We start from the raw sequence: 24547 nt of genomic DNA on the forward strand, positions 1-24547 counted from the left end.
AAGAGGCAGAGGCCAAGAAGTAAGTAAACCTAATGTATCAGAAAATACAGCACTTGAAATTGATACCTTCTCTGTAAAGGACAGAAAAAAAGCTTTCTGATAGTCAAATTAGGAATTAAAAAAGAACTTTTTAAGGATTTGGGCTATAGGAGCTTCTCTTGGGGTGGGTATTAAGAATGCAAAGCAGGACGAAAATACGCATTTTTGACAAGTTGCAAAGACTTGATTTTTAGAAGCTGCATACCTTTCTCTCCTCTCTTCTTCCTGGTCCTGTCTATATGGTCCTTAAGCTGGATTCGGACTTGCCTTTCATTTGGCTGGTCACGTATAAAGGGATGTTTCAACAGTTGTTCTGTAGAAGGTCGCTGCATGTAATTCTTCACTAGACAACCTTCTATAAAACTGAAAAACTTTTTCGACCTGAGAAAGCAGGAAAGAAAAAACAAAACAGCAAAAGGTGACAGGTAAAACTCAGCTGAAACATTTTTTCTGTTCTTCCTCAAATTCCTTTCCTCAAAGAGCATCATGTCCCAGAGGACAGTTCAAGTGCTGCCTGCAAGTGTACCTCCTGATCAGATCTGAGTATGTTCCAGCTGAGCACCGGGCCGGAGGGACACAGGGTGACATGAACATACTTGCAGCACTCAGGCACAGCCTCAGTAATGTGCCCTCTTTCAGAGGCATAATTGCCCTGAAAGTCAGGATCTATTAGTGAGGTGAATCACGTAAACCCAGCTCTGCTGCTTCTGGATCAGAGCTGGATAGAATCCAGCCTGCTTGAAGCAGAGGCAGGGCAGCTCTGGTGTGCCTCCACCTACCCGCACTACAGACAGCCATACCCAAAGTCAGGAGAACTGTGTCTGCCATTCTCCTGACACAAGCAGCACCACACTGCTTTTGCATACACCTGGGCTCACAGAGTTATATCTGCCAGAATTTAAGATTATTTTCTTTTTCACCTTAAGAGTCACACACACAAAAATTCTTATAGAACAATAGCAGGTGTTGGTCAGTGCTGTCTGTTCAACACAGGTACTTTGGGTCAAATTCTCCCTGACACAATTTAATGGCATGAACTAAACTAAACCCCTCCTGCACACAGAATAAAGTGACAGGGTATGGGAGTTAGCTAAGCTACAGCACCACCTTCCAAAATTTGCACTTCATTTGAACTCTTGAAAGAGGACCTATCCAGAAAGAAGTGACCAAACAAGTCACCTTGCAAAACACCAATAGTGGAAGTACTCAAAACTGCAGTGAGGCACTGGAACAGGTTGCCCAGAGAAGTTGTGGATGCCCCATCCCTGGCCAGGCTGGATGGGTTTCTGAGCTACCTGAATTAGTGGGTGGCATCCCTGTCCATGGCAGGGTTTGGAACTAGATGATCTTTAAGGTCCCTTCCAACCCAAGCCATTCTGTGATGATTCTACAACTCTGTCATCATTTGGCCAATCTTCTCGTAACCTGCCACGGAGCACGCTATCAAAACAGTTGAGTCACAGCAGCACTGCCTTTGACCAGAGTTGCTTTTTAATTGGTAGCTGCTTTCAACCTGCTCCAGTGCTTGGAGAGCAAATATCCTCACCACATGGTTAAACATAAAAACAATTATTTCTATCGATCAGTTTACTTCCCTACTGTAATAAAAAAGGCTGAATCCAACATAACTTGGTTGTTCAGATTTTTCATTCCTCACACCTTGAATGTTATTATTTCACATAAAAGGTTAATGAAAGACTAATGCAAATGGCATATGTGCATCTCTATTCCCTTAATATATGCAGAAGGCAAGTAAGAGAGAGTGATGCCTTGACAGTACAAGTGCATAAATAAGTCAATCCAGGTAGAGACCAAGCCCAGCAAGCAAGCCAAGTTTAGGTTATGTTGACATTGAATACACAGTCAAATCACTTGATTATTTTGACAGGATCACAGCATCCCATGATCACATTCAATCTATAAGAAACCTCTTTCTAGGGAGTATTTTTGTTTCATATGTGCCAGTTGTAACCAATAACTGGGAGGAAATCCTCTGATACTAATGGATTCTTCTCAGCTGGCAAGAAGCAAGCACTCAATTCCAACCATTTACAATAATTATAGTAAAAGCCTTCATTAGTTTTAATAGCTCCTTTCTATTTAGCAACTAGAACACTATAGTACTGTTCTGTTTCTGTGTTATGATACATCTGAGAAAACATACTGCATATTAAGAGTGCTGCAGCAGTCTATTTTTTAAAATATGGATCCATTTGTCAGCCTAATACAGATGTTACTCTATCAAAAAAACCCCTTGGTATCTATTTTCACACAATTTGAGATGGAATTTCTCTGGGACAAAAAGAACTAAATAATGCATGCATTTTATTTCATGCTTTGATTCAGAGGCATAAAAGATAACAGATTTTTCTAACTTAAATTGCTTTACAGTTCTATGGAAGGGTTAACAAAACTGTACGTGATACAAGAAGACTTCATGCCACAAAAGACTACAAGCAAGATATACATACCATTTCTTGGATTTTAACCGTGGGGGAGGGTTCCTGGGTATCAGAAAGAGTGCCCTCATGGGGTGCATGTCACAAAGTGCTGAAGGGAAGAAAACAAAACCAAACAGAGACATACAGACACTGATTTAGTTGCTCTCTGTCAATGCCATGACTTCAGCTTCCACAACCATTCCCACTATCCCAAAAATACATGCAGCAGGTGCAGACAGCAACACAGCTTAACGGAATTAGCCCAAAATGACAACAATTCCATAGCTAAGTGTGCCAGTGGCAGCCCAAAAAGAGAAAGAGATCGAAGCATGGATTAACCTCCAGAATCAACCAAGATGGGAACATCTGAGCATGGCCCTCCTCCAGCCCCAAGTCATCTAACTTACTTTCTGGTCAATAAAATATTGGGAGATGATGATGATGGTGGAAGGGAAGAATGAGAGTTACCATCTTCCCTCTACCTGCCCTTCTCTCCCACTATGGAGGATGCTTCATTTTTGCTCTCTAGACCTGGATATTTCCTTTACTTCAAGGCATGACAGTTTTGAAGCATGGGAGGGTCTGTATAACAAAAAAGGATTGCCTGCAGAATTGAAATGCAAACCCATAACTTTTGTCCAAAGAAGTCCTGTTTGTCTCAGTGGACATTTAGTGGGAGTCCAGGATCAATGTCTGACAGCTTTTCCTCCTGTTCCATAGCAAAGCAACACGGCAGAGCCAACACAGGGAAACAAGGGAGCAGGGACAGGGGCAGCCCAAGAAAAGTCTCTAGGAGCAATGTTTTAACCATCTTCCTGTGTTTGACCTCTTACACCCTCAGTGTCAGCCTGAGTGATCACTGCAGGATGAGGTGACATGTACCACACAACAGAAATTCAGGAGAAACAGACTGATGTGAGGAGAATTCTGGCTTCAAAAATAAGGGGCCACAATCTTGGCAAAGAAGCCCTTGGATGCCTGTGGATCCCTGCAGACCACCAGATGTAGAGATGGACTCTTCAGCTGCCACTGGAGGAGGAGGTAGAGCCCACATACCAGAGGACAAGAGCTGTTCAGCACTTACAGAGGATCTTTGCTTACTTCTTAAATGCCACTCTTGTGCTTTTACACAAAGAGGGGCCAAACTTTGCTTTGGTTTAGAAATGAACAAAATATTATTGTCCAATTCTAGGCTTAGAAAGCCCACAGACACAGCTTTTAATAGAAAGCCATACAGGCAACCCAATGCACTGAACAAAAAGATATGGCAAAAAGGAGGTAGTTCATTTAATAGAGTGCTGGCTGAGGTATCCTGGGAGCAGCTATCACATTCATGCAAACGTGCAATTAAGAAGGAAAAAAAGAAAATAACCCCAAACTATCAGACCTCCTAAAACATGAATCAACACATGACCATTGTGATTTGTTTTTTAAATCTTACATTAAAGTCAATAACAACAACAAAATCAGGCAGCAGCTACAATGAAATGACCAATTTTTAGTTGGGAAATATCAATACTTTATTTCAACATGATTATTTCAAAGACATTTCAAGCTGGGCTGTGGTGTGGTGGTAGATTTTTATGTGCAAAAAAAAAAATTAACTTAGGTACCTAATGCTCTTATTTTTAAATACAGAGCTCCAGCTGAGGGTAAGTGTATTTGTAAGATTAGTAAGGACTTTCATAAAAATTATCATTAAAAGTCAAAGCACCATGCCTAACTTTTTTTCTTTTCAAAGGTTTCTGTCCTCCTCACACATCTGCTGTTTGCCTTTATATTCTGAAAGAACTATGTGAAAGGAAAAGAGCCTATTAAAAAGTTTGGCATTTTTGGTTTCCAGGTTTTCCTCTCAAATCCAAACTAACTGATAATGTTCCCTGCTCGAGAATACCTAAATTCAGTGCTTTGTCCTGAAGAAGGATTTACAGCTTAAGCCATGTCACTGCTAAGGAAGATTAACACCACCCACTGATGAGCGGAAACAAAAGGAGAAGCAATGTTAGCATTATCCAGACAGAAAGCCAACATGGAAACAGTTGCCACAAATGCTTTTTTCATTAAGGTTCGTTTCCTCAAAGTCCCACTGACCCTCTCCCTAGCTGAGGTTTCAGTATTCCAGGCCAGTACAAAGTGGGATACAACTCCACAACACAATATACTACCCGTAGGAAGGAAGTCAGACACTCGATTAGCTTACAAATATTCCTGCTATAGAAATTTAATTACTGCAGTCTGCACTGTAGTGTTTTAACACTATCCTATCTTTATCAAAAGCATAGCTATTTATGGGATTTTATATTTATAGAGCAGGCAAAACCAAAGAGAACAGAAATAACATGGGGATACTTTCAGAAACCTCAAAACTATGCTTAGATTGCAACCAGCATCACCCAAGTATATGTTTCAGCCTTAACGAGCCCACTGGAGAAGCACAGGTATCACTTACGGGGAGCTCCTTCTGCCATCTCTATGGCCGTAATGCCGCATGACCAAAGGTCACTCTGCACAAAAAGAGACACCATATGTTAGCAGGTGGATTTACCCATTCACACAGTAAGAGAGTACTATTTAGAGAGGCCCTGTAGGTGAGGCCGAAACCAAATACCACGGCTATTTAAATAATATAAGCCTCTTTTTTCTTGTAACAGTATAATAAAATCCTACTTTTCATATAATACATAGGTATATGCAGGAACACACGCACATATTCTTACTGAGTGAGCAAACAACCCCTCCTAATGACACATAAAAATATATTCACATTATGACAATGGGAAATACATTTGCCAGAAATCTAAGCCTGTGAAACAACAGAATTTTCAATATTCCCTTGTCAACAAAGAACTGAACAAGGCCATTCCCAGGGTGTGTAGAGATGCAGATAGAAAAGCAAAAGCTCAGCTCAAATTTAAAGTGGCCAGACTTGTCAAAAACTACAAGAAAGGGTTCTTTAGGTACGTAAACAAACAAGCAAGAACAAAAGGAAAACACAGGCCCACTGAAAGGAGAGGTGAATTAGTCAGCAGCACCACCAAAAAGGCAGAGATTCCAGAAATTTACACCTCTGTCTTTTCCACTGATGAGTGGAAACAAAAGGAAAAGCAAAGCCGACATTCCTCCCCTAACATCTCAGCTTTGCTTGAAACACTACAGAACAAGAGTCCTTCAGTGGCAGCCTTTCAAGGTACCACCTCTGGCCAGCATGTCTGACTGGGAGAGACCAAACAAGAGCCAGGAAGATCAAACACAGGGAAGAGATGGAGGAATCCTGGCAAGGAACCAACTCCAGAGACTGACACAGCTTAACGGGCAAAACACTGGAGGAGACTGCTGTGAAAGAGAGCTGTTCTTCAGCAAAGCAGTCTTCATTTCTGGTGATAACTGTGATTTTTTTAAAATTACTTAAAACTAATGAGCAAATAAGCTCTTCATGCGCTACAAGCAGAGAAGCATTTCTAAAGATCATGTTTTCAGACCCAGCAAGGCTCTCTCAGTCAAATGCAGCCATTTAAGCTAAATTGCACAGCCTCATGGTCTTACAGAATCTTTCCAACATTAATTTTTTGTGAGACACCACTCTACAGGCTCCACCAGGAACAATAAACAGGTGTTTTCAGAGGCCAGGAGTTATTTTTCACATCACTACTGCATTAACAAATATTGCAGGGAGTTTTTTCTGCTTTATTATATCATTTAATAGCAAACCTTCCTTAGTAATAACGCAATCTGGAAAGATATAAAACATTAGCTTTTGTATAATGAGATGCTGAATGTAAAAAGCAATTAAATCAAGAGAAATAGGATCAATCTGATCAATCTTAGTCAAAATGTACAAAACACCAATTCAAGTAATCTGGGTGTTTTACAAAGATTTAGACACACACAAACATACTGATAGCAAACACCACTATCACTCTCAGCAAAGTGATATAACTGATATTCAGCTCTATAAACCATTGTAAGGCCTTAATCCCTGGCTGTCTGCTATCCTTGTTGCCCTTGGTTAAAGTTGGAACAACGCATTAGTCTAAGTGAAGATTTCTTAAAAAGCGTATTTTCACATTTTTTCTTTCCTTGTGCTCTCATTAAAGTCAGCTGAGAAGAACTTTCAAGATTACAGTACGCTTTCACTAGATATATTTAACTTTAAATATATATACCTAATATTCTTAAGGATAGTGCAAATACCATCAAGCCAATTATGGTTTTGCAGTAATTAAATCCTTGGTTTGTAGCAAGCTATGTATAAATGATCTCTGTTAAGAAATGTTGTGATGGATAAATTTTTATCAAAAAAATCATGTCTATGTATCATGAAATCAGCAATAGTTTTAAGAGCTCTTTCTGTACTTCACTGGCTCTCCAGACAGTGGTTCTATTTAAAGGCAACACCTAAAACGTATTGTTCTGGGTTACCACAATAACTGGGACATAATCTAACACAGTTTAAAGTACAAACATCATACCAATCGAGAACACAAGCATTTCCAGGTAAACTCTTTTTTGCCTTCTTCTAAGCACCTACAGTACCCTGAAGTCCTGTATTTACGTCTCAAACCTATGATAATACAAGCAGCAGAAACTGTTAAAGGTCACAATTTGACAGTATCCATACCCGGTACTTTGGTAATAAGAATGGAACTACACAAAATAGTTATTACTCCTACAAAGCATAAGAAGTCTCAAAAACTGCTGTATTTCACGGACATCTATACTGCAAGTGTATGCTTCGGGTTTTTTTCTTTGAACAGGACTCTTACTCTGTAATCATATGTAGCATCTGGATTCTCATCACAGGCAATAACTTCTGGAGCCATCCAGTACGGAGTCCCAATAAAAGTGTTTCTCCTGCCAACCGTCCTGTCCAGCTGAGCACTCACACCAAAATCCACTGCGGGTGGGAAAAGAGTAAAATGAAATAAGAGGGGAAAAATTATGCAATGATTACTTTTGCAAAGTGATTTGAAAATAGAGCCCTGTAGATGTTCCATGTGGGAGGACCATGCTGAAGAGAAATAAAATGATTAATCCTGAGGCAACTGAGCCCTCATGGTTCACACACAATGTGCTTGGGCACAAGTGTCAAGGGACACAGCAGCATACAATCACCTCTCCTGTGTAGCCCTCACTGGTCTGCCGGGACAGAAGGGAGAGCACAGCTGCAAAAGTACTGCCTGGGAGGCTGAGAAAGGGCTATTTATTCCCTTCCCACGTGGTGAAGCCAAGCACCTTTGCCTATACAGAAACAGCCACTTCCCGAAGGTACCTCTCATGCTATGGGAAAATTGCATGCATAAACACATCCCTTTCAGCTCACCACTTTCCCTGCTCTAAAATTGGACAGCAAAAATAATCTTTTGTTCAGGGAGCTGCTCTCTGGTTTAATGCGCAGAGCAGAAACATCAATGGGAGCAAAAGATGAGGATTATTCAAGAACTGCTAACTTTGAGCACACATGCACACAGGCTGTGAAAGAGATGCCCACTCATGACAAAGCAATTACATTACAAAGGTGTTTTCTGCCCTTCATTTTGCCCTGCTCATGACCACAGTGCTATGTGTCTTTCTATACCACTAACTGCCTCTGCTCTAAGAGGGCTGTGTCAGCTTCACTGCACCCACCATCTGAGTGACACTGACAAACTGTGTAGACAACCTCAATGGAAGCAATGGTTTGGAAGCTACTGTGCTCCATTTTGGACCAAACGAAGGAAAGCTCTCCTGAGAGCTTCCTCCTCCAGCAGCCGGGACAACTTCCCATGCCTCATGCTGCAGGAAGGTGTAATGCAAACCAGAAGGGATGTGGGCTGGGTGGGAGGGCTTCAGCATGGCTCTATATTTAATGAAAAAAAGGTGGTGAGTGTAGCGTGATACAAACACAGAAGGTTAACATGTGCACTAACTGAAAGAGACAAATTAGAGAGGAAATAAAAAAAAGAGTATGCCCACTTGGCAGGAGAGAAGAGGCCAGGGATGAGCACGATTTTCAGCAGGCACGCCAGCACTGGAACTGTGTTTTGAATTCAGTGCCACAGCTCCCTTGAGAGTGCTGTCCAGATCATATTTTTGCGTCCAGAACCTGAACAGCAGGTACTATTTTAATTAAAGCCAAATACAGGAGAGACTCCTGTCACTTCCCGAGTCCAGAATAAAGTGAATCAGAACAGACTCAAGTTACACACAGCTCAGTGGGGGAAAAAAATGATCCCTGCACTGATTCTGGCATGGAAACCAGTATCTTCTAACAAAATTCAACAACAACCTGTGCTACATCCTCTCCAAGCAGGAGAAAATACATTCAGGCTATCAATCCACATGGAACTAGTGACAGAGTACTCATGCTATAAAACATGTTGTAGAGCTCTTAAAGGATGAAATTAATTTGGGAACATAATAAAAACAAAGGCTGAACAAATGAGGAAGCGGACACGTGTGCCTACTTACCAAGTTTCACTTCTGCATTCTCTGTTAACAACACATTTTGCCCTTTGATATCCCTGTGAATCACATGATGGGCATGAAGATGTGCCAACCCCTGCATTAAGAAGAAGTGAAGAATGAGAGGATGTTCAGAGTTAGGCTCTTGGCTTAGCAACAGACTATCCATACCCAGCAGCCCCAAAGGTCATAGCACTGTGCCTCAACCTCTTGCAGCTGGATGCAATGGGACTTGCAGCAGCCGTGCAGCAGCACACCACCCACACAGCTTTTGGTGATGGAGCAGAGATGCAGGCCTCAGGTCATGCATACACAGTACCTGAATACAGCCCAACATCTGCACTGTGCAAACACCTCCCAGCTGTCCTGTGAACAAAGTTCAGCTCCCACAAAGTGTCTGTGCAATTACATTCTAAATGACATCAGTGTCGGTGTGTGCCACTGGCTCCTGACGTGCACAGGGTCACACAGATTTTAATTGGGAAGGGAGGTGGAAGGAGAAAGCAGGCAGCATCAACATTTATATATGCACCACCAAGAAGGGGGCAGGGGGTCGGACTGGCAGTCATGTTTGAAGGCAAGGGAGGACAGATGACAAAGAAATGCTCTACTGCAAAGCTGCAGTTCTCTTCTCTAGCCTTCATAAATATGAAACCAGATAACTGTACCTCAGGAAAAAAATGCAAAAGAAAAAAAAGTTTAAAAAAACAAAAGCATAAGCATTATACTTTCCAAAGGAAACAAAACCTCCTGGCATACGGTGCTTTTTGTTGAGACAGCACCTGGATACATGCCCCAAAGCATTAGCCATGTGCAGGGAGGGCTGAGAAAGACATATGTTGCATTTTACTCTCTAATGTAATTGGGAGAACAACAGGCAACCCTCTTAGCAACTGCTTGTATTTTGGGTTCTCCTCAGTTTTCTGCTTGGAAAATTGTAGTCTCCAGTGGGATCATCTTGCCTATTCGTGTTGCCCTCATAGTCTTTTAATGTTATGTGAAAAATAAAGAAATAGAACCTTTACAGCTGCAAGAGGTTAAGAGAGTAGTGGTTGCTGTAGAGAAGTATTTCCTAACACATGTTCTTCATTAACTGATCATTTACCAGTTTGCCTACATAACCATTGGGCTGTTTTCCTTTTTTAAAACAGTTAATGAGTGTGACAATAAAACACCATCCACAGCTTCTCTTTCACACATCACAAGCCAATCAAGTGAACCACTGATGTCCCTGAGACCCTTCACTGACTGCTAATGCTAAGTGTGGTCTTATTTGTCACAGGAATGAAGGCTTTTCCACAGCTTCACACAGGATATTTTTTAAAGCCTTCTGCTACACCGACCCAGCTAGATAGATAATCGTCTGTTCTCTCCAGAGTACCATCTAACCTTACTGAAAAAATACATCTGGCGTTGTGAAGGGCTGGAAGGAGACAGAGGGGCACGTCTCCACTTTCCTGCAGTCCCCAGACCTTTCCAACCACACAAGGATCCACTGGGTCCACCTTCACCTGTGTCTCCACCTACACCAATCTTTGGCACTTTGGCTCCTTTTAACTTTGCGTTACACAACCTCTCTCCTCCACCTCTGACGAACTCTGTGTTGAATTAGGTTTTGAAACGTCTCATAGCAATGTGAGTTTAGCATTGCTTTTTTCCAGATATTCCAGTTCCTGATGGCCAGTAATTAATGCTCCTTTTGCAAATCTCTCACTGGAATGAGAAAATAGTTTTCCCTATCTCTTTTCTGAGGTAAATAATTTTTCCCTCTTCTCAGCAAGTGTTTGCTTTATCTAAGGAGGATCTAGGATGAATGCAACAAAGCATGGAATACCTCCAAGCCCACATGGCTCTCAAATCAAGGATAAGATAGTCCTGCAGAATTTAGTTTTCCTCATATTAAAGCATGCTATCCATTTGTTTTGAAATACAACTTCTGGCACAACTTGAAATGTGCCAGTCAAACTCCAGCGGCTGGACTCCTCTCCAGCATTTGAAATTAGAGCAAGAGACCAGAACCATGTGTCTCCCTCTGTCCTCATCTTAAAAATTTGCTCTGCCAAGGCGGAGCAAATGTGTAACACAGACAACAGCAGCACTGATTTATATGCAAGAGCCAGTGCTCGTTTCCTTTAACATAAAGCCCTTCAGAACTTCATTTATGATTAAACAATTGAACAAACATACTGTGTAGTGGTATGGGTAGGAGGCAATTTGTTTTACAAAGAAGCACAAGGAAAACCATACCAGATTTACTTAGTGAAACAAAACAAATGCCAATTCAAAAAGCACTTAAACTGTACCAACTGGAAATTAAATATTAAGAGTAATTAGTTAAAGTTTCAATTTTAGAACAACTGGTAAGCTGCAACCCTCTTCCTAAAAAACTTCTGCAGTGCCACCTGCGAGCACTGCACAGGGCACAGCCACATGTGACAGAGCTGCTTGCTCTAGACAGACTGCAGGGATAACACAAGACGTGAGCACATCACAGCACAGAAGTCCTGACTGCTGGCCTGAGCCAACAGCTCCTCCTCCATGGACTTGATTAGGAGAAAAAAAAGACAGCTGCAAGCATAGTTAGAAAAGCCCATTCTGTACGCTGCTGTGCTACAACACTGTTTCAGCCTCAGGTCTTACGGACACTGTTTCACAGCTTCTACAGTAGGTAAGGTCACTGGCTCCTCATGACTAGAAATTGTGATTTTCTGCAAGGCTTCTGCTACAATACAGTACAACTCTCACCAAGTTAAATGACATGGAGCAGACATCTATCTGCTCCTACGCACTCTCCAAGTGATGACATGGCTAATGGGATTGATCAGAAACAGCTTCTTGCAGAACCTCAAGCTAGGCTACATCTCTGTAAGACTGTTTCTGTGTGGGGCAGACTCTTTTCCTTACCCGGAGAATCTCTCTGGAGATATATGCTATCCAGTCTTCTTTCAGAGTATTCCCTTTGGTGTTCTTCACAAGGTCTGTGATAGAGCCAGCTCCACAAAACTCCATAACAAGCTGCAAAACAAATATCAGTGTACAACCAACATTAAACACAGATCTCAGCTGTTTAGCAAAGAAAAATAATCAGGTTTCAGCATTGATATGGGAAGCTCTTGTAAAGCAGAGAATGTATTTTACATCTCTGCCTGGAAAATGGATTCAACCAAATGTCTTCAACGTGTGTCAGACATATATGGAATATGTCTCACATTAGTTACCACATTTTCAAGGACTGATTTAATCACTGTAATTTAATGCTGGGAATCTGGATTTGTTCAGCTATGCAAAATGCACTAGCAGTAAGAACACATCCAGTGCTGAAGGAACCAAATTGATCACATCACTGCAATACATCTTATCCTTTAACTTCCATTTATGTATGGAAGAACATGCACCCTGCCATTTCAACCCCCGAACTTCAGTCCTCTAGAGGGTGTAGATGAGGTGGGATGAAAAATGTAATGGGTATAATTCTCAAGTGCAGCTTTATTTTTACAGCCACATATTCTTACTGCTGTGCTCAGATGTCTTGTTCCTATGAAACATGTTACTATCCATCGGGGAAAAATGTTACTTAAAGAACAAATCCACTGCTTACAGCAAATCTTGGTTCAGCCACCCCCTTAAGGATGTGCGATTAGCCTCTGTGATTCACTTATCTAGCTGTTCAGGCAAGCACCAAACTCCTTTAGTTTGTCTTTCCATGAAGTGGTATTTCTCTCATTGTCAATCTATATCCAATAGGGAAAGAATTAAGAACATGTCTGAAAAACATCTGCTTACCCACAGTTGGTCATCATGTCCTGGAGGACTTTTCTTAATGAAAGCACCATAATAAGTTGCAATATTTCTGTGATGAGAATATTTCTTTAGCATATTAATCTCCAGTTTGATTTCTTCTTCTTCATCCTTTGGAAAAAATAAACAAACCCCCATATGTTTAGTATATCATGTGCATTATTGATTTATTCTTCACTTTCACACAAGTAGATTTTTTTTAAAGTTCAATTTATACAGCATCATGTTCCATAAACCCCTCTAATGTTCATGCCATCAAAATCCTGTCTATTGAGATGGTCTGAAACAGGTCCTTCCCAAGTTTTCAGTACCACAAAAACCAAATAAAGGATGTAATGGATTTGACCCAGTGATGGAACACGGCATAATCTGCTTCAAAAACCCTATGCTTGTTATACCTTAAGCAAATCCATAGCTAGCAGACTGGGAATTCATGACAGAGGAGAATTATTTCCATCCTCCTCATTTTTCTCCTTTAATTTTGGAAATTTCAACCAAATCTATTTAAATGCCAGACAGGGGCTTCATGCAACCAGCTGCCAAAGCAGATTCCCATCTTGGTGCCAGCATGGGACTGGCACAGGAAAACAGAGGTGGAGATCAGGAATTCCCCTTATTGCAAGAAAAAGGCATTTGTCTCGTGCACAAGTTTCCTCCTCCTCCTTCATCTGCCTCTGTGGAGGAAGAGCAAGTGCATCAGGAAGAACAGACCAGAAGCCCAGGCAGTAAACAGGATGCTGAGACACAAAGGCAGAGAAGGATTTCCCCCAGCTCCCCCGGCTCCAGCGAGGTGCCAAGCAAAGAGCAGCTCAGGTGAAGGGAGGTTTTCCCTCCAAAGAGCTGAAATGGGTAACATCATGAAACCACTCCTTAAAACACCCACAAGCTGGTTTTGACGTGACAGTAGGACATGTTGCATGGAAGGATCAACACACACTTTGAGGTGGTATCTGATCAGGCAGCCAGCTGATACAGAAGAAGGAGCAGACACCATCCCACCCCCAACTCTCTGTTCCCATACCTAGACAGTGGCAGTCTTCTTCAAGCACCTATTAAGGCAACAAATTAAAAGGCAGATAGATATCCCTTTTTGCTCCCCAGTTTATATCCATAGATATCCAAGCAGACAAACATCTACCTTAAACTGATTTCAGGAAGAATCCAAAACAACTTCTCCCTAGGGTTGCTGGCTGATGGGAATGGTAGCACATATTTTGATTATCCAGTGATGTCAAAGCTGATTATATGATAAAATTTTAAGCCTTAAACTTCCTTGCAATTTGTACCACACTAGCAATCAAATATCCTATTCATGATGTTAATACTAGCTACATGTTAACTGTTTACACACACTGGTACACACGGCTTGAACGAAAGAAGCCACTCTATGCTACAAAGCGAACAATTATTTCAAACACTCTAATAGTGGGATGCAATGCTTACTCATAAATTATTATGACAGAATTCCCAAAATGCACCAGGGATAAACTATTCTTATATCTTCTCATTATGCATCTTTGAAGTAAAATACTGTGTATTTCTGGAACACTGAACAAAATAGTAAAAGAATCTTGTAAATCAAAGTTCCCACTGAACAGCAGCCCTGGGAGAAAGCGTTGTCAGAAAAGCTTTTTGAGCCAAAAGCTAACTTGGTGCTTCCTCAGCTGCTTCTGTTGTCCTTGCTGTTGCATGATTTTTTATTTATTCAGAGTATATGCAAAAAGAAAAAAAAAGAGAGGAGGAACACATGCTTATACTACACCAAAACTCTGAACTATGCATTTAGGCAAAAAAAAGAAAAATTAAACAGGAGCATTGTTAAACTTCATGCTTTGGGACTTAATTGCTGATAGGTTAATACGTATAACTGGATTAATCTGCTATTTTGAACTTCTTAGATTAAAATTATTTCCTACCCTCAGCACATGAACACAATAGCTTTTACAATACAATGGGCAGGATGTCCTAGAGGTTGTTTGTGTTTATTTATTGTAACAGCAGCCAAAATGACAATACTTAAACAGGATCTATTTCTGAAAAATAAAATTATAAAAATCCCAGCCCACTCCCCTTCAACATAAAAAATCCTGAAGAACAAACAACAAAAAAGGCACACACAGAGCCAGCAGACTGTAGGCAATTACTGCTCTTTCAGCTCTCCACTGAGTCTGTGTCACAGCACCTGCTCAAAGGCCTGCCGCAACCCCAAATATCTCCCTGAACTATAGCTAACAATGGTCCTACATTCATATTTCAGTCACCTTTGAGCACTTGTCCAGAACACAGATAGCACCTCACCTACAGTTCAATCCAGTCCAAAATACAGTCTAAAATAATAAATGGATTCAGTAATTTTTGCCAGCTTTGGAAGACTCCACTTACTTAGTGTGGATCGATAACTCCCTGGCAATGAGTCCTGAAGACTTTGTGGAGACAGAACTATTATGAGGATTAATCAGCACAGAAAAAGCTGAAGCACCAGTGTGGCACAGCAATTGGTAGAAGACTTGAAAAAAAAGGGAATTAAAAAAAAAAAAAAAGTTGGCCAGACCAAAATTTTTCTGTTCCATATTCAGGAGCATTTTTTTTCCAGGGCACAGGTCATTTCATCCCAATGTGGACATCTGAAAGAGGCCAAACAATGTGCGCCCTACCGGTGTTTACTTCTCCCCACTAACTACAAAAGGAGGGTGAGGTCATTAGCCAAGATCCAGACACCAATCTTGCAGATGTCTTGCATCAAGGCGAGATGAATCCCACCCAAAAATCTCACCGGATAAGGCCATTTCCGCACAAGTCTCCTTATGCACACACGTGCCTCAGGGAGGGTATGCTGCGGCCTGCAGCAGGGATCCTCCTGTGGAGAGCGAGGTGTTTCGGTAGCTCTCCTGGGATCTGGACATGTGAGTCAGCCTCAGAGATGGAAGGTCTGTCACTTCCTCCAGACAACACATGCCCTGCACCACCACCACTAACAGTCCCTCCATTTGCAGAGGCAAGGGTGTCATAAAAGCAGAAAATTAAAACTGATTGAGGCAAGAGACTGACATTCTCATGAAGTAATACAAAAGTACATCCTTTTTTCTTGGAGTAGAGAGGCAGCTGGTGAGCCCTTCCTAGTGATTTTATGCAGCTGGCATCAATTATCACTTTAAGCCATTATCTGTGAATACAAACTCCCATTGAAACCTTCTTTGTCCTCCCTCTGATGGAGCTGGTAGAAGTGTTTAATACTTATACATTCGCTGTCTGTTTGTCACAGCATGTCTGATTACCAGTAATTTTTGCAGTAAGCTATACTTTTGCAAGACTCACATGGTTAAATCAAGCTTGGAGCAGCTTCCCTCTCCCTTTTCATGTGTTTTCTTTCAGAGACTAAATGGACATGAGAGCATCCCTAGGGATTTCTTTAACCAAAATAATCTTGCCTGTAAGATTAAAACCCGTATATGACTCCCACACAGAAACCCACCTATGTACATTCAGATATTTCTAACCATTTGAATTAGCACACTAAAAATAAACCCAGGTGTGTTACCTCTCAGCAAACCACCCAGCAACATCTGATCAACTTGCTTGCTGCTCCACCACAAAACCCAACACCCCTTGTTGTTCCATTCATCACTGCACACTAAGTATCAGTGTGGGTTTTTCTGCATGCAGATGGCATATCAATGACTTGTTATTTTTATTACTTTAGCATTTACAAAATTGTGATGATTTAAGTAGCTGAAGATTTAAGTATCTGACCATGGTTGCCACTGGAGTAACTCACAGTCAAAAAGTGCTACTAGTGCAGATCCATGTAAGGAAGATTACCAGCTGTTTTCCAAAGGTAGCACCCCACCCCCTGCATGACTATTGGAAGAAAATGCCATTTATTTACACAAATTTTTTGAAGATAAGGAATTTAGAAAGACTTAGCTGGACATTTTTCAGGGATGAAAAAGAAGAGAACCAAGCTCTAGAAGTGTCAGAATCAGGAAGGACATAACCAAAGGAAAAGAAAAATCACTTCAAGTCTATCACTAAACATCATTGTCTAGATGCCTGAGGAGACCAAGCACAACAGTCCTGACCTGTTCCAGCACTAAAACTGGTATGAGATCCCTATGAGAAACTGTCTCTGAGAAACACACCTGGAGGAATAAGGGGGAAATAACACTCATCCCAAGCTCTATACCACAATGAAATTATTTCTGGAGCTCAATTTTAAAATTAAAAAAAACCCCAACCGTCCCAAAGGCAGAGCAAAGACATGTCTCAGGGCATGTAAGTGGTGACTTTCAATCCAAACTCCCCCGCCTGGAAGATCTGTCTGACCACTGCTCTTGGCCAGGTATTTATTCTGCCAGCTCAAGGAAGAGAAACTCAGGACTATTTCCAAAGGTTTTATTTACCCTAGTAATATGATGAGGGGAAATACAAATGAGAAAACACAGTCCAGCAAGACAACATTCTGTGATAAAGGAGAGAGCAAGTTTACTTATCCTACCAGATGATTTATACGCTGCCCTAAATCAGTATGAAGCAGAATACAAATTGGTCCCTTCAGCAACTTTACTTTTTGATTTAAGAAATGAGACAGTGACAAATCTCAGCTCTCTCCACACAAATGGCATCCAGTCATTTTAAGCTACAGCCAAGGGTTTTAAGAATTAGTATCATTACCAAACAGTGGAAAGTCAAACACACCATCAAAACAGGATGGAGTGAGGGAAGCCTTCAAATCTCCTTTCTTTTGCTTTCCCAATGCTGCTCACAAAGCTTTGCCTGCCTATAGCCATGGAGCTGCCCTGCCTGGAGAATGGCAGCTGGCAATACTCTGCCTCGGGTTTCAGAGTAAGCTGAGTTCCTGAGCATCACAAGCTCCAGTGGTAGCTTCTGGAATTTGGGAATCTTTAGATCATGACAGAGTTGGGATCTGTGTAGAGGGGCAGTCAGCAGCCTCAGCCCAGTGTTGGGAGTGAAAACGGACTGCTAAACCATGGACCCCCAGACTGGTGAAGAGGAAACCAGTTTGCCTTCAGAGGCACCAAAATGATTACAACTTGCCCTTTCTTTCACCATCTGCCCCTGACACATGAGTTGAAGAAAAACAGGAAAAGCCCAAAAGAAACCCAGTTGATTTTCCTTTCTGCTTCCTCTCACTTTTCATTTCTGCCTTCCACTCACATTAAAAAAAAAAAAAGTCCTAGAAGACACCAAAAACCACAAACAAAAATCTTCCTGGATAAATCAAATTCACAACACCAACTTTTGCAAACCACCATTCTGCTTGAGTGTCATGACCTCCCTCCTCTTTGCACCCCAGACCTGGCCAGCATCCATTTGGAGCAGAATCTGTCCAGGACAGAGAAAGTCTGAATAGAGCCTAGCACAATAGGTGACCTTTTCTGCTGCTGGAATCCATAATATATACAGTCGTTAATAAAGTTCTCACACACAAGGGAGATGTTTTGGCGAGGAGTTTGGGGCAGTATTGCACACAGCACAGTACTTGAACTGGGAGCTGTGGCGCTGCCTCCAAGCCGGGAAGGAGGTTGTAATTTCAGGAGGAACCAAACCACAAAAGAAACGATACTCTGAGCGGGTAAGTCCCTGCCAGTGACTGCCAAGGTAGGAAGTTTGTATAAAACAGAGCAGCTTGCAGTGCAGAGAGTGCAATGTGGAAAAACTTAATCCTCTCCAACACCACAACGAAGTGTAGGAATTGGGAATATGACATAAAATAGCTCTTAAGAAAAAATATCAAACACAGGCTTCTTGGGAGGGAAAGTCTAAACTGTTTTAAATAAAAGACTTTAATTAAGAGGTGCAATAAACATTTAACAAGTCCATATACAATCCCTCCTAAATCTTAACATACAAGAGCCTCCAACTTTCTTATTACATCCCATTTTTCTTGAGAGTCTTTTACAAGCTTTTGAGCTTTGTCACCCTCAAGCTAAAGACCTCATGTAAGTTTATTTCCCATCTGTCTCTCTCCCGTGCTACCTTCTCACTCCCAGCATTCCCCGTGCCTGTTTCACTTCACATGTAAGGTCTCTTTTTCAGAGACCCCTTGCCCACATATTCTTCCCACGTTGGCATCAGCGGGTTAATTTCTCTGCACTGTCCTTCAAGTCCTTCCCAAACACAGACTTTTTCCAAGGCCTTCAGACTTCCCCCTTAAGAAAGGCATCCATCATGCCACACACTCAGTGACACTGACGGAGCACTAGCCATCCAGCAAGCATCCTCCCACCATCGCTGGGAGGGTACCTCTCAGCCTATGCCCCTTGTCCACATTCACAGCCCATGCAGAGAAAGGCCTTCACGGGCTTTACCATTTGTGAGCTTTCTGGAAACCAGGCATCCTGTCACTGTGAGCTGCCCACCAGCCTGCGAGCTGCTGCCGCTGCTGGCACAGAGCCATGCTGCCAGGAACAGGAAAGCGGCAACGCTGCTCAGGCATGGTAATTGCAGAAGATGGCTGTGAAGCTTTTCCAAGGGTCAAAAAAACCTTAGTTTTGTGAGGACTGGCTGACGGAACAGTGCTGTCCTTATGACCACATTCAGTTACCTTCAGTGGCAACATTTCATCAAGCAGGTGAGAAACACTTCCAAACACACACAAAACAGAAGCTGCTTTGTCTCCCCTTGGCACAACACCCTCCCTACTGCATGCTAAAAGCACTGCTTGAAACAAGAAAGCAAATGAGCCGAGTTGTTCACGACAGTGCCATCACTGAGGCTGCAGCCATAAAGTGACAGTTAAATTAGCTGGACAAAGGCATGAGGAAGGACTAGCTCCTAAGCAGGGTCCCAGCACTCCCCAAGGAGCCTGTGTAGCAGCATTGTGCAGGCACAGGAGATGGAATCACGTGCAGGCAGGAAGGAGCCAAAAACCACGTGAAGACAATACTTGCCTGTTGTCTCCCCCCCTAAACCACCTCCTCTGCCAGTCACTTCGACAACAATATTTTCTTTCTTGCCTGATGTGCCTCCGGTGCCTTCACTGGTCACTGAATGAGCTGCTCTGAAGGCACAGAAACTGCACCACTGCTGACCTGCCTCAGTAAAACGCCAGGACACAGGCTTTTCCAAAGACAACCAAGAGAGAAACCTCCTAAGGGCAAATCCCTTCTACCATTTCCAAGGCTAATTCCTTGATCCTAGTCATGATTACTTAAAAGAGTTTCCTGCTCAGATTGCATGTTTGTCCCAGCTATACAATTCAACTGTCCATCCTCATCAAGCCTAAATTACTTACAAGTTACACAACAAGCTAGCCTTATACTGACATCTTCAGAGCTCTCATAAAAGAGGGAAGGACTAGTCCCCTACTTTCATCACTACTATTTACACTGAAAATGCCTGTTGCCCTACCATTTCTACATCCAGTCTTAGGTTTCTTGTGATTGGAACAAGCCCTTCCTAGTAGATATTAAAAGTAAGCCTGTGTGTGAAGGAAAGAAATTATAGCAATCTCCTTTATGCAAAGCTCCAGGCTCAGACAATAAGAAGAGATGCAGATGCTGGAAAGAAAACAGGCGAATGCACAATGCAAATAAGTTGCATGGCTTTTCTACTTCCAATCTCAGCATGCATTTGATGCCAAGGAAAGCAGCATCTCAGGGGGTGACAAAGCCAAGGGAGGCATTTGCCCACTGCCTGGTCCCTGCTCTGCCCTGGGCAGTATGAAGCTCTACTGCTCCCACCTGGAGGGCAGATCCCCTTCCCAAAGGGGATCAACACATGAGTCCCTCCCCGCATGTGCAGTCCAGACACTGCTGGGCTGCAGTTTGGACCTGGGAGATGTAAAATGCTCCTGAGTTCTGCAGGTTTCATGCAGCTGGAGTGATTCAACAAGGAACAGAAGTTCTGGTTTGAGACTAAGCTTTAAACTTAGAGGGAGGCAAAAGGCAAACATCTGAGAGAAGAGAGGAAACAAAAGGTTGAAATGAGTGAAAACAGCTTTCCTATGCACCAAATGCCACACAGACATTATATTAGCAGAAATGTAAACCGAGAAAGTAAAATACATTAAAAATAGCAGTTCTGGCATAACACTAATGTTCTTCTAGTACGTACATCGTGAAAAACCTATAATTACACAAAGACACTAATTTTCTTCCAGGACAGATTTGTTCAGTATCAGCCTCACACCAACACTGACCAACAAGTCTTGTAGATGAACAGGGAAGAGGAATTTATTTACAATCCCTCTTTCATTTCATACACTGAAGGAAACCCAGATCCTAGAAGACAAACAAAATATCCCAACAGTCTGGGATAACAAACACAAAAGCTGCAACTATGCACACCCTATCAGGAACAGAACAAATGAGAAGCAGGAAAAGTAATCCCATTTGGGCCTTCCTCAGGGCTGTTTCACGCAGGATCTTTTATCAAAAAGAGATAGGGCTGGAAAAGTAGTTTACAAGAGGAATTCAGCAACTGCATCACATGCCACCATTTCTTTCCTGAAGGGCTTGGCACTGCTCAGTACATGATACTACTTAGGCCAAAAGAAAACAGATTTGCAAAGCAGAGGAGGCAGACTGGCAATAGTACTCCAAAATCAATCATACATTAAGAAATAAAATAAAAAATAAAAACAAATTTTAAAAAATCCCAAACCAAAACAAACAAAAACTACAAAACAAAACAAACAGAAACACCAAAAACAAACCCAAAGCACAAACAAGTACCACCATAACTGTCAGCAGTGAGCAGCTGGCAGCCATGAAGCAAGTACCTCATACTTCCAGGAGACACAGTCCCACCAGTGACCTTTACCCCTCTATAGGAAAAATACCATCCCAGGTGGACAGACCTGTCCCTCACAGGCACCTTTCCCCCCATGTTAAATTGCAGATCCCCAGGTCACCTACACTCCAGGCTTTGGCACAACCACTGTGTGCCTAAAATTAGACAGAATGAATCCAGGCTTGGTCACTGGTAGCATCAATGGTGAAGACAAGAAAACAACTGCTGGAAGACTACAAGTTTTATTATGGTCTTTGTCTTCTGACCCCAAATCAGCTAGTAGGTGAAAGAAAAACTTTGTAACATATTGCTAATCCCTCAGCTGTCCACATTCCCGAAGTCTTCTAATGCTTTAATTAAGGGAACTGACCTCATTAAAATGTTGCGAGTGCAGCATTTTTTCCTTCCAAATATTTAAAACTCAGTCTGAAACACTAACAAAGCCCTGCATTTTGTCAGAAAATGAGTACTAAGAAAAGTCCCAAACCCAAAATTACTGCGTTTTCTTTGCAGCCCACCAATCCACTTCTATAAAGTGACATATACTTCACCGAGCCCGCTACTATGAAGAAACAGATTTAATGCTTCTTTTCTAAAGTGGTGTACCTTTGTCTGAGATATAGCTGCCAGGTGAAACTACTTCTAACAGACAGCCATTACATCTACAAACACAGAAGGTAAGACATTGTCTTAGGAATACCCATGCTTAATGCCCATTTTTAGTGCAGCCAGTAAGCTGTGCTCTGTTTCACACCTACAAAAGGAAAACTCAAAATTCTGGATTATGCTACAGCTTCCAAAAAAACTTCTTGTAAGCAAGGATTGGTATGAGATCATGATCTGACTTATTCAACACAAGGTTTCTTTTGTGAAGCAGCCAAAATATGTAAATTGCCCAGGAATAAAAGAAATCGTCCAATCTGTACATGTGTCTTACAAACACGATTGAATGACACAGTGTGAGTGCACAAGTCCTTACAAGTTTTAATTTCAGGTAATCTTTGCCTCAAGGTTAAACACTTTAGCTCCTCTGGTCCAATATTAGCCACCGCCCAGCCTCTGTCAGTAATCCGCAGCCTTCTCCCCTGCCTTATGCAGGGAAAGGACTGCAAATGCAAAATGCCAGGTGCCAATAGGGAGGACCCAAGAATTCAAAGGCCCATTCCTCTCACCTGATAAGGGACAGAAGGGATCGAAAAAACAGCTGCAACACCAGCCCACTGTCATGTGTTTGAGAAACAGGCTGAATAAACCACTGTCGGCGCAGACCGTGGGTGTCTGGGATGAGGAGAAGGGAGGAGACTGGACCAAGCCCTACAGGTTTGTCAAATTCCATTTTCAAAATACTCCAGAAAGTGCCTTTGGTTTCTAACACCAACACTGCAAGCAAAGACTGTCTCAAAAGCCAGAAGAAGGAGGCTTGCTCCTACTCCCTTTGTCACTATCTCCACCTTCTCTTCCCTCTCTGTTCTGGAGAGAACTGCTCCTCAAAGCAGTGACAGAGCAGAAAACTAGTATCAGCTGTGACACCATCAGACCTGCACACACCTGCTGAAACCTGTCCAAGCCCTCAAACCACCTGCTACGTCTTGGGAAGGAATGGGCTCCTTCTGCAAAACACAAACCCAGACCCATGATGGATACCAGACTGGATGCAGGATTTCTGCTCTTCCCTGCTCTTCTGCAGCATTCCCAAAGCCTACAATGTAACAGAAGCTTTGAGGGTGAAAAAACCACCTTCCTCAGCTACTCTGTAGGAATAAACTGAAAATAAATAACTAGAAATATGTATGCTGAGAGCAGCTTTCCTGGAGCAGACCTCTCCAAATTGCTTGTTCATGTATGAATGAGATCCATGTTTATAACCCTAGGGGTTTTCAAAGCAAGAAGGAATATGCGTATTATATTTTACCTCTAAAATACACTTCTGCTCAAAAAAACAGCTCTTTTAAAAATGGGAAATCCATTACCAAATGATTTACAACTGACTGACAAGATGATTATATCTGTAATTATCAGGTCCAATCACTCAAATTACAATTTACCAGCAGACACACAAACTATTTGATTCACAGTTAACATTTTTTCTTCAGCAATTGCCAGGTCCTTTCTAAAACAAGCAGGGAGACAGACAACCTCTATCAGTAACAAATGCGGCTGCTGATGAGTGGAATTCGGTGATGTCTGAGAGGGGCAAATTTCCCTTCATGTCTGTGCCAAACCCTCCTGGAGGACAGATGACAACCAGAGCTGCAACCAAAAGGCTTTTCTTTTGTGTTCAGACAGGAACAGCTGTTAGACAGGTACAAAGGTATAGCCACGTCTGGGCACATGCGATAAGCGAGTTCTTTACAAAACTGGTTGCTGAGGTTTTGATTTTCTTTGGTAGATTAACGCTGACTTATGCACAGCATTTAGAATCACCCTGCACTGCCAAAGCTCTATAAAGGCTGTGCACTTTAGTGTACAAGTTAAGTGCACTTGGCAATACGCCACGATGTACAAAATCATTTTCATGCAGCTGCCAGCAGAAGGGAGCTATATTCTTGGACCAGATGTTTTTGTTGTCGGTGCTGCCAAGCACGCCTGGAAACCTCACAGCTGAGCAGTGCTGCAGGAGTGAATTAACAATGAACAGAGCCACAAGATGCTCATGTCCATCTATTAAATAGGGTGTCATAGTCCCCTGTCTCTCTTACTCCTGCTCTCTGAGCAAGGAAGCTGTGGATGGCCAGCTAATTACTTACCTGTCTGAGAAGAAAACCCTTTCTGCCTCCATCAGGATAAATAAAAGCAACAAATGCTTGCAAATATTATATCCCAGCTGCATTTACCCTTAGCTGGGAAGGTGACAAAGAGACCTTGATGAACAGCCAAGAAAATAGGACTGGAGAAAATATAAAACAGTCCTAATGCTACAGTACGTGTTTGTTTTTGCTGCTGGGCTGTGAACAGGCAAGCATTTATTAAAAGGTATTTCACTTCAAAAATCAGAGCTGCTATGGCATCTCACTCTCCAGTTCAAAAACAAACAGCTCAGATCCCAGCACAAGTCTCGTACTCTTCACCTGAAA

At 42.1% G+C, this 24547-nt stretch overlaps 1 protein-coding gene across 10 annotated transcripts in view; it reads right to left on the minus strand.

Annotated features, from left to right (window-relative positions):
* The window catches only part of MAP4K4 (mitogen-activated protein kinase kinase kinase kinase 4), a 167291-nt gene that overhangs the window by 46685 nt on the left and 96059 nt on the right, over positions 1-24547 (minus strand). For all 10 annotated transcript variants that reach the window (XM_069005685.1, XM_069005630.1, XM_069005675.1 and 7 more), the window contains 7 exons: positions 12705-12830; positions 11826-11936; positions 8928-9018; positions 7244-7374; positions 4930-4984; positions 2511-2589; positions 245-420 (listed from right to left, as the gene is read on the minus strand). In XM_069005685.1, coding sequence (XP_068861786.1) covers positions 245-420; positions 2511-2589; positions 4930-4984; positions 7244-7374; positions 8928-9018; positions 11826-11936; positions 12705-12830 — 769 coding nt within the window. The remainder of the gene's footprint in view (positions 1-244; positions 421-2510; positions 2590-4929; positions 4985-7243; positions 7375-8927; positions 9019-11825; positions 11937-12704; positions 12831-24547) is intronic.

The sequence above is a fragment of the Aphelocoma coerulescens genome, chromosome 1 (genome assembly GCF_041296385.1).
Source record: "Aphelocoma coerulescens isolate FSJ_1873_10779 chromosome 1, UR_Acoe_1.0, whole genome shotgun sequence".
Taxonomy (NCBI): domain Eukaryota; kingdom Metazoa; phylum Chordata; class Aves; order Passeriformes; family Corvidae; genus Aphelocoma; species Aphelocoma coerulescens.